The sequence below is a fragment of the Phoenix dactylifera genome, chromosome 11 (assembly GCF_051530095.1).
Source record: "Phoenix dactylifera cultivar Ajwa chromosome 11, Ajwa_hap1_PhDact_Kaust_v1.1, whole genome shotgun sequence".
Taxonomy (NCBI): domain Eukaryota; kingdom Viridiplantae; phylum Streptophyta; class Magnoliopsida; order Arecales; family Arecaceae; genus Phoenix; species Phoenix dactylifera.
The window spans coordinates 27,152,912-27,165,821 of NC_143200.1; the positions used below are offsets into that span (position 1 = coordinate 27,152,912).

General features: G+C 37.6%; 2 protein-coding genes across 8 annotated transcripts; one reads left to right on the forward strand and one right to left on the reverse strand.

Moving 5' to 3' along the window:
- The first annotated feature begins 315 nt into the window (after positions 1-315).
- Positions 316-4,068, forward strand: LOC103702386 (uncharacterized). Of its 4 annotated transcripts, XM_089926242.1 has the most exons (4): positions 439-2,355; positions 2,497-2,573; positions 2,705-2,841; positions 3,525-4,068. In XM_089926242.1, exon 1 carries the CDS (start codon positions 566-568, stop codon positions 2,282-2,284), a length of 1,719 nt encoding a protein of 572 aa, XP_089782368.1. In that variant the 5' UTR covers positions 439-565; the 3' UTR covers positions 2,285-2,355; positions 2,497-2,573; positions 2,705-2,841; positions 3,525-4,068. The 4 variants fall into 4 exon arrangements, with proteins under 4 accessions (XP_008783026.4, XP_089782368.1, XP_089782367.1 ...); XM_008784804.6 differs by lacking the exon at positions 2,497-2,573 and having other exon boundaries at positions 316-2,355; XM_089926241.1 differs by having other exon boundaries at positions 2,497-2,841.
- Positions 4,069-4,117: 49 nt separating this feature from the next.
- On the reverse strand, positions 4,118-8,688 carry LOC103702387 (uncharacterized). 4 transcript variants are annotated; one of them, XR_003384740.4, is made up of 7 exons: positions 8,279-8,688; positions 7,423-7,568; positions 5,989-6,157; positions 5,491-5,589; positions 5,195-5,277; positions 4,862-5,072; positions 4,118-4,258 (listed from the first exon to the last, which is right to left on the reverse strand). XR_003384740.4 is itself a non-coding variant. In XM_017841623.5 (6 exons), exons 1-6 carry the CDS (start codon positions 8,642-8,644, stop codon positions 4,937-4,939), a joined length of 999 nt encoding a protein of 332 aa, XP_017697112.3. In that variant the 5' UTR covers positions 8,645-8,688; the 3' UTR covers positions 4,605-4,936. The 4 variants fall into 4 exon arrangements, 2 of the variants coding, with proteins under 2 accessions (XP_017697112.3, XP_017697113.3); XR_015971502.2 differs by having other exon boundaries at positions 4,862-5,069; positions 8,279-8,687; XM_017841623.5 differs by lacking the exon at positions 4,118-4,258 and having other exon boundaries at positions 4,605-5,072.
- Between the last annotated feature and the right edge of the window lie 4,222 nt (positions 8,689-12,910).

Below are 12,910 nucleotides of genomic sequence, written 5' to 3' on the forward strand. Positions count from 1 at the left end.
TACATAAAATATAGTGACAGCCAAAACAATTCCAAACTTATGGAGGACAAATTTTCATAACAAAATCAATTTTGCGATGCCATACTTTATATTCAAACAATAACAATCCTTTATATATGTTTATACTCCCATGAAGTCCCTTAAAAAAGCGTGTACCATAATTAAACATGACATGGTAAGACCAAGGATCTGATCATTTGATTACAAGAATCCGAGTCCATGGATGGCATTGATATCACTCTATCATCAAATTACTATTACTATTTTTTTTGAATTTTATGTACTTTTAATAATCCTTATCAGAGAGTCATGAATGAAGTTATTCATCGCATCAATGATTAACAGAGGGGAGGGTAAATCTCTCCCCTCTGTTTCTTTTTTATTCTATTTGTGTCTTGAATTTCTCTTCTTTACTCTCCGTACCTCTCGATTCAAACACTCTAAATAGAAGAAGGAGGAAGCTATATAAGATGTCGCAGGAGGAAGCTTTAGCCCCGACCGAACCTTTAGCAATAAGAAAAAATTGTATGTCTCCTTCCGCCGCCTTGACCTCCTTTCGTTTTCCATGCCCTGGATTTCCGTTTCCCCTTGCCCTCCACCCTCGGCGGCCGCCGCCCGAATCGCTAGCCGGAGGACCGCCGAACTATTCCCAACCCGCTGCCGCCCGCCACCCCCCATCACTCCCTCCACCGCGAACTCCTATCCGGAATCCTCCTCCTCCGACACCAAGCTCTCCACCTTCTGCGCCGCCGTCGCCGAGTTCTCCAAACGCCCCCAAGGTCTCCTCCCCCCTCCTGGCGTCGGACCCCGTCGCTCCCTCCCCGCCTCCTACAACGTCTTGATGAAGTACTTCTCCCGCTGCGGCGACGCCGACGAGGTCCTCCGCCTCTTCCGCGAGCTCCAGCTCTTCCGCCCGACTCGCAACGCTCTCTGCTACAACACCCTCATCAACTCCCTCGTCGTCGCCAACCGCCACGCCGAGGCCGAGGCCGCCTTCGAGGAGATGGTCTCGTCCGGAATCGCCCCGACCACTTCCTCCTATACAATTCTCATAAAGTCGCGAACTTTACACCCCTCTCTCATCGATTCAGCTTATGATATCATCCAATCCATGGTTCGATCCGGCCGACACCCCGACAGAGTCACCTACTTGACCCTGATCGCCGGCCTCTGCCGCGCCGGGAGGATTGAGGAAGCGTGGGGTGTTTTGGATCAGATGCTTGAAGCAAGGTTGCTGCCGACTGTTGAAGCGTATACTTGTATCGTTCATGGGTATTGCTCGGCGGGAAGGATCGAAGAAGCCAAGAGGTTGATGGGCACTATGGAAACCCTTGGCTGTCGGCCGGACGTGGTGACTTACAGCGTGTTGGTCGAGGCCCTATGCAGAACTGCCGAATTCGATGAGGTGGAGAAGATCTTGAGGGAGAGTGCGTCCATGGGCTGGAAACCAAATGCAATCACCTACAATATCTATATGAATGGGCTTTGTAAAGTGGGCAAGGTTGATGAAGCATTCCAACTGTTCGAAGTTATGCGGCAGAGTGGGTTGTGCCCAGATGCAATCACTTTGAACATCCTTTTTGATTGCCTTTGTCGGGACTCCAAGGTTTGGGAGGCCAAGAGCTTGTTGGAGAGGAATGCTGAATTGGAATGGGATGTCGACAACTTCTTCTACAACACTTTGATGAGTAGGCTGTGTGAGATCGGTGAATGGATCAGTGTTCTAAAGCTCTTGATCGATATGGTGAAGAAGGGGGTCGGACCAGATGCTTGTACATTTACCATCGTGATTCGAAGCCTTTGCAGAGCTGGGAAGCTTCGTAAAGCGAAATGCATTATGAGCAGTAGGGGATTTGCTGCTGATGTTGTGGCTTATAACACTTTGCTTCATGGGTTTTACATGGCAGGAGAATTCAGTGAAGTCCAGCGTCTTTATGCGAACATGGTAGTGGAGGATATTGTTCCCAATAAGTTCACGTATAGTATCATGATTGATAGTTTTTGCCAAGAAGGAAAATTTTTGGAAGCTATTGATTTTCTTCTTGGATCCCTCAAAGATGGGTTCTTATCTGTTCTGGTTGTTCGTCTAAATAATTGGTTGATTAAGGGAGGGAAGCTGAGAGAGATACTAAAACTGCTCGAAGAAATTACAGAACGAGGATCGGTTCCAGACGTGTGTATATTCAATGCGCTGATAAGTGCATTTTGCAGGGAGGGATACTGTCAGAGTGTAGACGTATATAAAGTTTGTCTCATTCTTGACAAAATGCTTGGAGTCAAATAAGTTATCTCAAGATGATGCAATTCGTCTGATCAATGGTCTGAATCTTTCTGGAGAGCATGGGCTTAAGTAAGGTAATGTTTCCTCTGTGTGTGTGTGTGTGTGTGTGTGTTTTGTGCTACATGTTCATGATATGAATGTTCAAACAATGCTGGGCTTAATGTACGTAGTTGCAGTGTTATTTCCATTCTGAATTGTTCGACTTTCGCTTGCAGGTAAGTTCATCCAACAATTTAAAGTTAAAATGAGTGTCAAATACTTTGCGAAAAAAATTCTTGTTGAGGACAAACAAGTAATGTTGAAATGAGCTCACAGTCTATTTCATTTGTTCCTTTTATATATATATATTTTAAAGATATATCTTTTTTTTGAAATTTGAGATGAATGGTACTTGTTTTCTGATATAGACATGGGTTGTAGCAGGAAAGGAAGGGTTTCATATTCTTGGCGTCAAATTCTACAGGGGAACGCATGGCTGGTTATTGGAATCCAGCACCAATGTTTTTGGGTCATTTGACAATGGACACTCTTGAAAACGGGCACAGGAGTTTCTTCACCAGGTTTTTAATGCCTGAGTACCGTTTTTTTTTTTTTGCTTCTTTTCAGAAATAACAATTTTGCATCTACTTTTTTCTATTGTCCCTTATATCCTTGGAATTAATTTAACGGAGAGACTTATCCAAAAAAAAAAAAAAAGTTTTACGGTTTCATCATTTTATCTTCTCCTGTAGACTTTTACAAAGTAAAGTATGTAATAGTATACATTCTCAAGAGGTTCTTCTGATGATATACAATATATTCAAATAAACTAGTCTTTTTCTACCTGGTTTCCCGTAACTATGTGTAGCAAATGATTACAGTCTGATGCAACCTTTGAATCTTCGAAGTCTTTTTCATTTTCTTGTTTTAGAAATCCTGCCTGAATTTCTGAAATCTTGTTGCCCAACTGTTTATGCCCATGTGGGTGGTCTACCTTGTAGGGATGTAACATGGCTTCATGTTATCATGTTATCTTTCATATTTAACAAGCATAATATCTTGCCACTGACCATGTACATTTCTTTTTTGTTTTATAAAAAAAAAAATCTCGGTGGATGTAACCAATGATGTAGCCAAAGCAATATAGCCCATTTTTCCTAATCAGCATCGTGCATTCATTTTCGATGCAATTGTTGTCTCATGGCACCAGATGTAACTTATGATTTTCCCTAAAATATTATTTTTAATTTCTCTTGATTTGCAGGGATCTTTCTTCATATATCTTCTTTGGTCTGATGTCTATATGGATGCGATGGATCATGATCACAGTATGCGATGGCATTGATTTTACTTGAGAAGAAAGCGATGCATGGTTGGTATGTTGATCTGAAGCTTGGGTGACCTTGTCGGCATTGGCTGCCGATCTCTTCTCTCTCGCATTCATGCAGACTTATTATGCCATCCTCGGCAATCATTACGAGTAGATGGTGCAATTACTTTATTATTATTATTTGGAAGATGTTCTAGCACATGGTGCGATTATTTTATTATTATTATCTGCTGAATCTTTGTAGAGTGCTGAATGGGTAGATGTTCTTCCTTAGGTTACCAAGATATAAGTACCTGGTGATTTCTCGTTAGACACGCATTCAGGATGTTTACAACGTCTTCCAGTTGGTTGGTCTATAGATTTGCTTAGTTAGTTTTCTTGTTTTATTTAAGTGTAATTTTTGTGCTTAAGTTTCATTTTCTAGAAACTAATGTTGTTATGAGGTTTAAAATGGTCAAAAGGTGCTGTTCATTTGCAATTTCTGGTCGTATTTCTTGTTTGGAGTAGCTAATGATGCGGCACGCGGATGAATTCAAAGAGGAGGTTTTGATATATCTTTTTTTAGGCCAAATAAAAGCTCCCTAACAAGCCACGGCGAATAACATCGTCACCTTTTTCCCGCAATAATCAGATTTGCATCTAACGAGAACAGCTTCACTCTCACAACCCTGGAAAACACAATGAGTAAAAATAGTATAACGAAAGGTATTCCAAAAGAAAGAGCTATGACTTTAAAACAAGTTGTCCATACAGAATATCAAAGAATGATGTTCTCACACCACCCTTAAAAAATAATAATAATAATAATAATAAAAAAAAAACACAAACGTCCAATGCCACTATATATATATATATTATTTTTTTTTGAGAAACAGTGCCAATGGAAATATTGAACTCAAAATTCACGACTTCCAAGTGATGCCCTATTATTCTACCTTGAACTGAAAAATGGTGCATATCGTAAAGATTTACAAACCAGAGTTTGTTATTCTAAAATATAAGCCAGACATAAAATTCGTGCAGCTGTAAGATATATTTTATATTGTGCTTAATAAACAGAAAAATGGTTCAAAAGTAATGTCGCAAGAAGCCATTACTTGATCTTTGTTTGTGCATAAAACAACTGATGAAAAATGTTCTGGTTTCGTCAATATATTTACATCAATAATACTTATTTTTGTTGGGCTTGCTTCAAATCAGCTTTTGAAGCAGAAAAAGTTGAGATGAGATGGTACGATGACAAGTTTGTTAGCCTTCAATTATAGGCATACCTGGTGCACTCTATTGCTCTACGGGCAGCACGTTTTTTCCTATGCAGAAAACGAATGCTGGAAATTGGATCCAAATCACTCTTTCTCACTTATGACTGAGGGGGTGCTCATAGGGAGTGCTGAAAGAGGTGGCCGCAGGAGAAGATACAAGGATGGCCCCAAAATTGGAATACATGCCACCGGCAAAAGCCAAGAGCCTTGATTGATCCTGCTACAAGGGGAACAAGTGAGTTCTTTGACGAGAAAGCCATTCTCCTTTTCCCTTTATTTTAAAACATTTAGGTTTGTGAGCATATTATGAGAACAAGCCTGGGTGGAGAGTTTTCAGTTTACCATCTCCTTGCAGTCATATCATTGTAGACCCAAAAAGGTGCGAAAGCTGAGAGTAGTGTAAAATCAATGCATGTAATATGGATCTGCAATGAAGAAAAATGTTATAGGTAAAATGCCAGAGTTTTTACATGAGGTTAATCGACTCTGATCCAGACTTCACAGAGAGAAGTTCACAGCCTCAAAAAAGTTTTTGTAAAGTATTTGATGCAGTTCTGTAAGAACAGCTGAACAGGAGCTGCTAACTAGTTAAAAAACTGACAGTATTGAAATTTCCAATAGTATGTCATGATACTTACAAACTTGCTTTCTCTGAAGTATCGGAAGAATTCCTTCCACACATCACCATTAGCTAAACCAGCATACATTGTTAGGCCCAAACCTGCAACAAGTAAAATCTGGTGTGCAATGGAGTTACTATTCAGTCAGCAGAAAAAGGAAATTATAATCAGGTAAATACGGTTAAATATGGTAGCAGATAAACCATCAATCTGAACCATTTGGAGTTTCACCTACAAATTTTGTTTGTTTCCACTATTTCAAACCATCACTGACCAAAACTCTAGATACCAAAAACTTCAAGGCAACGCTTTACAGAAACTATATTGAACGATTGGGATTCTTTGTTTGTCACTTAAACCTTTTCAAATTGTAATCCAATGATGGTCAAAATCAACGAGTTATGCATGTGGTTGATGTAAAAAAGTTACAGTATCACTCATATAGTCATATACATAAAAATTTTTATACAACTTTGCTAAGCAAATCAAAAAGTTATGTGCATTAGAGTTTCTTACCCCAGCAGCTATCTTTGAATCAAGAAAATTTAAAGGCCATCTCCTGATTTCATCTTCTCCAAGGGCTGGTGGAGGTGGCTTCCAGAAAACGAAGTATGGAATAAGGGCATATGCACCGCCAAAGAATGAAAGCACTAGGAATGGCCAGACAGGTATCTTGCTTCTTGAACTGCATTACCAGTTTGAACATTTCAAATTATTTAACATAGAGGAAAGTTGACAAATTTGAAGATTAAGGTGTATGATTTTCACTGGTTCAACTAGTGATTCAACAATAACTATGCACAAAACTGAATAAAGACAGTCCCAGCCTCAATTCTTTAAAGGTAGTTGGGGTTTGCACTGTATCATAGTGAACCCTTGATAGCTAATCAGTTATCTGTTTTAGCACTTGTAAAAAAGAAGAATCACCATAACAAGGCCAAGCCCTTAAAGGACGCTGTAGCTGAGTTTCAATCAGTAACTCCATGTATATCTATAAAAATACATTTAGTGCATATAAGCTCATTAAAAGTATAAATAAAAAAACATTAACCTTGTTCCTAAATCTTTTCTTCTCTATTTTATTAAAAAAAATAATCATCATTTGCAGCTGCTTCTTACGACAAAACTGCATCTGGGGAAGTTACTTATCTAGTGATCTTAGTATACTTTAGTAGGAACTCATTAGTTCAACAACAATGAATTTATCATGTATCTATCTGAAACCCTTTTGCTTTTACCATCTTGTAACTTCCCTCTCCCGACTTCTCTCCTATTTAAATATATAGTATCCACAATTCTAATTCCTGCCTAAAATTCAAAATTGATAAACATCAATATCTCTCTCTAAGTTCTAAAATATATATTTGTTATCTTAAGAGATTTTCTTCTGTGGACTTCTATCAATTGTTTCTTATATATTTCTCTCACCGAAGGAGAGAAAATATGACTAGATCCCAAGTTATGGTAAAGTCTTCAAAAAAAATCATATGTCGCCATTATGTAAAGTTGGTACAAACAAAAGATCAAGGTTTTAAAGCTGACGGGGACATTCTAGTTTTTCTTTGGAATAGGATCCGCTGCCATCCCAACTAGTCCCGACACTTGGGATAGGGGATGTCCTAAAACACGCCGATCGGAATGCTGAGATGATGGCAGGACGGTCCCATCCCGATACTTGGGACGGTACCCCATCTAGACATCCTGACATTCCATGAGGATTTGAAACCGGAAGAAGACTAAATATATGCCTAGTACTTTTACTATGCCATTTTAAACACAGGATAACAGCTCTAAAACAAGAATCCAGCATCATACAGACCATCTCTCATTTTTTTTTTAAAGAACTCCAATAGGATTAAGAGATGAATAAGTGGTCACTATTGCATCGTGTAACATATAAGAAAAGAAAGAACAACTTTGTTTAGACAGAGTTTCTTCTTCAGTAGTCACCTTCTACCAGTAGGAACTAACAGCATACTATAAATGAAAGGCCACAGTCCCATGAAGTACCATAGAGCCACAAGTACTTCGTTCATTTGGAAGCCATCATCGCCTTTAAGATTCAGCAGTTTTTGCAGATAATACACATCGCTAGCCTGAAAATTTTGAACAAGTATATTATTAAGAAAGAAGGTAATAATGGCACATCTACTAGTCCAAGACACAAGTCCTCAGATGATATTAAAGGAACAGCGCTGTGCATATGTAGGCAGTAGGCAATATATTTGAAAGCCCAGCAGAACATTATGTGAGCTTTTATACTGAATGTTTATCAACGGATAAGGAAAATAGAAAAATACGTATTTTATTATTTTAGAAAATCCATTAATAGTATAATTTTGAAACAGATCAAGAAAAATACTTATATGTTCATAAATCCTTTTCCCCCTTCTCACCAAATCACATCCTGTAACATGTATCCGTAACCAACATCGCCATGCACGTCAATGCAGGATTTCGTGATGCAAATTTAAATATGTATAATAAAATAACAAGTCAAACATAAAAATCAAAGTTTCAAAGTTAGTTATTAACCAGTCAAAAATTTTGTCATCCAAAATTTTTAGGTGTCTAAAGGGTAGATCTCACAAGCATTACCCTTGCTAAAGCACTCATCCAAAATTCAAGCATTAGACCATTGTCTCTGGTGTCCATAAAGCACCACAACAATTCAAGACATAATAATATTCTGAATAAGTTAAATAACAGCATTCTTATATCGAGCAATCTCTAGAATTTAACCTAGTTTAACAAAAACAAACTAAAATATCAAGAACCAAATCATCCTGTAACCAAGAAAGAATACCGGAGTCTGGTTCGGCGCGAGCTGGAAAACGTAATACATGAGCCCGGCCCACAAACCAAAGAGCAGGACCGAAGTAGTCCAATCGTTCCCACTCCCACCACCATCTCCACTCCTTTCGGCGGTGGGTCCTTTCTCGTCCAGAAATGAGCCTCCAAAATTCTTCCTTTCGGTGGAATCTCGACAGACTTGGAGTAGACCCCTGCTCCCAACGGAGGAGAACGGATGGCTTAGTCTGAGACCGGTTCCAGGGTTGAGGGTTTTAGGCTTGAGGATGGAGTGGGTTCTGTGGAATAGCTTCTGGGGGTGGTGGAGGGAGGGAAGAGGATAATGGCATGAGAGGATAGGACAGGATTTGGATGAGAGCATGCTGGCCTTCCAATCTGAACGAGGGAGGGAGTTGAGCACCCGAGTTATAGCGTGATCCGGAAACTAAAAGAATCACGCGTACTGCACGTGCCAAACTTATGCCACTGTTTCGGCAATAAATTTGTCGAGGCTAGTTATAAAATAATTTGAGAGTTGTTAAAATAATCTGTCGTAAGTTAAAACTTCGCATAATAAGCGCTTAACGATCAGAGCCTATTATGCTTCTTACTTTTGTTGGATTAGGCAAGTGAAAATAAAGTCTTGGACTTATTTATATAAAATATTTGGTCATCAGATTTTACTTAATTGGTTTTATGTAAAATTTCAAATGGTTGAAATATAAGAAAATAGATAGATGTAAAAAAAAAACAAAAGGAGATACAAAAAGACTTGCTTGGTTATTTTCTCATAGAAATAGATTTATGAAAACTAACAAGCCATAAAACCAAGCCATAAAACTTCAAAAATGAGTATAAAAATTTCTACTTTTAAGAAATCTCACCATCAACCCAAATTTATTCTAATAAGGTATCATGTTTTAGTAAACCAACCAAGACAAATCATTCATGATGACCCAAACCATTTCAAAGATGCATCCCCAATTCCCCATCAACCCAAATTATCATATCAATCAATACTGGCAAATTATGTAGGATTGTGTTCCATGTGATCTCATTCCTACTTATTATAGCAAATCTATTCATGAAAATATCTGCTGCTAGCATTTCGAGAACTTAATGTCAAATAGCCATCCTCCTTTATTTTGGGAGATATTTTAGTAGGTCAATATTTTTTTCAATACAACTATATTCGTTCAATTCCTTTGCTCTAGATGCAAAGTTGGTTTTTATTGGTCAATCATGATTCATTGTAGCTTCTTATCATATGCATCATACATGCTCGAAGATAGTTAAACAAAAAAGCCCTATAGCGCCCACACTGTAATGCTCACCAGGCTATGATCTAAATCTTCTAACTTTCACCCTAAACCTTTTTGGAAAAGTGAGTGTGTTATTGGTTTAGGAATACCTAAAGGGAATGTGTCGATTTAGAACCTAACATATTTTTAGCAATTTTAACACTCAAATTTTATGCTAGCCTATGTTTATAGTTTATAGCATATCCGTATTTTTAACATATGGATATTTGCTTGAAACAGATACAAATACAAGTAAAATATTAGTTATATTTATATTTTCTCCATCCAAATATGGATATACGTTGAATATAAATTAAATAAAAATCAAATTTTGAATAGAATTCAATAATGAAAGCCAATAGAAATAACATTATCATAAAGCATGCAAACGAAATCCACTATTACGATTGCATAATTGATGCACAATAACTAGATTTTAATCTCGAATGTGGTTATTAAACTTGCACAAACAACGATTTGGCGAAGGATCTCGATCACTGATCTAACTATATTTTATATTCAAAAAATATTAAAAATTATATTATTAAATTAAAATATATAATATAAATATATTAGAAATTTATTATATACAAATGTTACTCTTTAATTGCAGCACAAACAAATAAATCATGAATTGTCTATATTTCAGAAAACTTGCAACAAAAAATACTAAAAAAATATAGGAAAATGTTTAAGTTATTGATGTTTTTTAATATTTTAAATGAAAAGGTTTTGAAAATATCATAAAGAGTAAAAAGTAAATTATACATTTCCATTTTTTATCTAAGGACAAAGATTGAATTTTTATGAAAAGAATTAATTATTAAAGTATAAAAATCAAAATATATTTCAAATGGGTATATTTTATAACATGAATAAGTACAATAAATTCTGATTATATAACAAACTAAATATTATAATGGTGGCTGAATAGTTGTTAACTATCAAAGAGATCCCTAGTTAAATTCCTTCCACATGTGGTAGATAAATGATTTGGATATGGTCCGATATGATCGGACTGTTTTCAGCCCTAAAATGAGTAAAGAATTCAAGAAGGAGAAGGCTAGCTTGCTGGAGTTCTTTTCCAGAGTCTCGATCAGGGTCATCTGCCTCTGCTCTAAAAACAAATGGAAGTGCAAAAAGAACAGACAATCTAAAACCACCTATAATATAAACGAACTGATTTTAACACTGGCATATATAGAAAAGAAAATCTTCAGTAAATATAATCCCTGGGAAATAAAATCCTCAGTAACAGATACTCATATCAGCGATAACACTAGATCAACAATTAAAGCAATAAAGCAAAAGTTCAAACTAGAGTACACCACTCCGCGAGTTATCAACCAAACAAAAAATCAAACAAAATATGTCTTCTGAAACTAATGCACCAAGTCAGGTAATCTATTGGCTGCAGAAATCCCTAATTGTGGATAAACCCTAGAAATAGCTGCAGGGGGTTCAAAAAACCCTCAAGATACCCAATTAGAAATAGGCTGTTATAAGGATAAAAACTTTCAAAAATGTTCTGCCTGGAAAAACAACTCTCAAAAGAAAGCCTGAATCACCTACCAACCCGTCATTGCCACAGTTCACCGGATCTGAAAGCGACTCCTAGTTTATCGGAGTTAGAATACGAATGGTTCACTTCACAACATACCTAGCATCGGAACCCTAATTTCTAGATCTCCAGGGAAAAAATAAAAGAGGAACATCCACTGAATTCCCAAGACGAAAACCTAATTTTCCTGCGAGAGAACTCAAGAACGATCTCAAGAAGGACAGAGACATCGAAGGAGAATGGATATAACTCATACATTTCTTGCGAGATCTCAGGAAGCATCAAGAACGATCGAAGGATGAGGCCAAGAACTCATACCTTGACCCGAAGAAAAGAAGAAGAGCATCGCGTTCCTATGAAGAGGAGATTCTTCTTCTCCAGAGAAGGGCAGACGAAGGAGACCGATCCGATCGGGGTCTCCGTCGAGATGGGAGCTTGGGAAAATCGGATGTGTCGGAAGAGAGCAGAAAGAAAGAAACCGACCCCGTTTCGACTTTCGAAAGCGGGAAGGAGGGAGAGAACCGCGACGGTCGGAAGCATGGGGGTCCTTTTATAGGCTACGATGGATACGGTGTGAGTCGCATAGAAAGACGTTAGCGCCCGGCTTCCGGCATGGATTGGGAGCGGCATATGGTGTGAGTCGTATAAACGACATGTAATGCTGTATAATATTTTTTTTTCTTCTATAAAGTCGGTTAACCCATGGCCGAATATGATGGGATTATTGTTAAAGTAAAAAATATAAAATTGTACTTCAAAAAAACGAGATGAAAAATCATGGTGCAATTAATAATGATGGTGTGCTATATGCTCTCACAATATTATATACACCCGCCATCATGTGAAAAAGTTTGAATCCTCTACGATAAGATAGTGACATTGCCGAATTTTGTATTATCATTGAGACAGACGGTTCGCATTAATTCTGAGAACACATCTCGGTATTTTTCAGCACAATATACAACATGTTATAGATGTGAAAGAGAGCCGTCCATCTCTGAAATGGATGATGCGGTGGCTATCTACAATGATATTATACTCTATGGTGTAAAAGTCGCGCTGCAGAGAATCCGGCTCATATGTGAAACCCAAGATGCAACTGCTTCCGGCACTGCTTCCGGCACCCTTGCTTTACGTAAGTCATTTTATGTAGCTGTTCTAAACAATGATAGCTCCCAGGATATATTGGAACATAGCTCAGGCTGATGATATATTGGAACATAAGACATTAAATCTTTGTTGCTTTCTGAACATAACTCTCAGTTATCAGCCATTCAGTGTCAGGCTTCAGTTTCTAAAGTCATGCTATCTTGTAATAATTTTGGCAAAGGTTATGTTTGGTGTTCTGCATAGGAATTTGCAAAACTTGCATGCCGACCATCTAACTGAAATGATTGAAGGTTCATAAGGTTAAGGTTCACTCTCATGTAAACATCAGTCCTTGAAGACACGAAAAAAATAAAAAAGAGCAGATAAGACAATGTGCCTTAAGAATAGCGCACCTGGGAGTGAAATTCAACTCTGCATCATATACTTTAATGATCTGATATCATGAACAGCAAACGGAAGCCTTTATTACATCCAAGGTCAAACTTCTATTCACTAAACAAAATAGTTTATCCTTTAGAGTATTATGGGCTTAAAATATGGATTTGGTAGTAGCTATGATATCGATATTTTAACCCAGGGAAAAGAAAAGGAGTGGTGCAATAAGATCTTAGTAGCTTGACTCTGGTACCTACAGTGATATATCCACTTTGAAATCTTTCTAAAATCTCAAACTTGC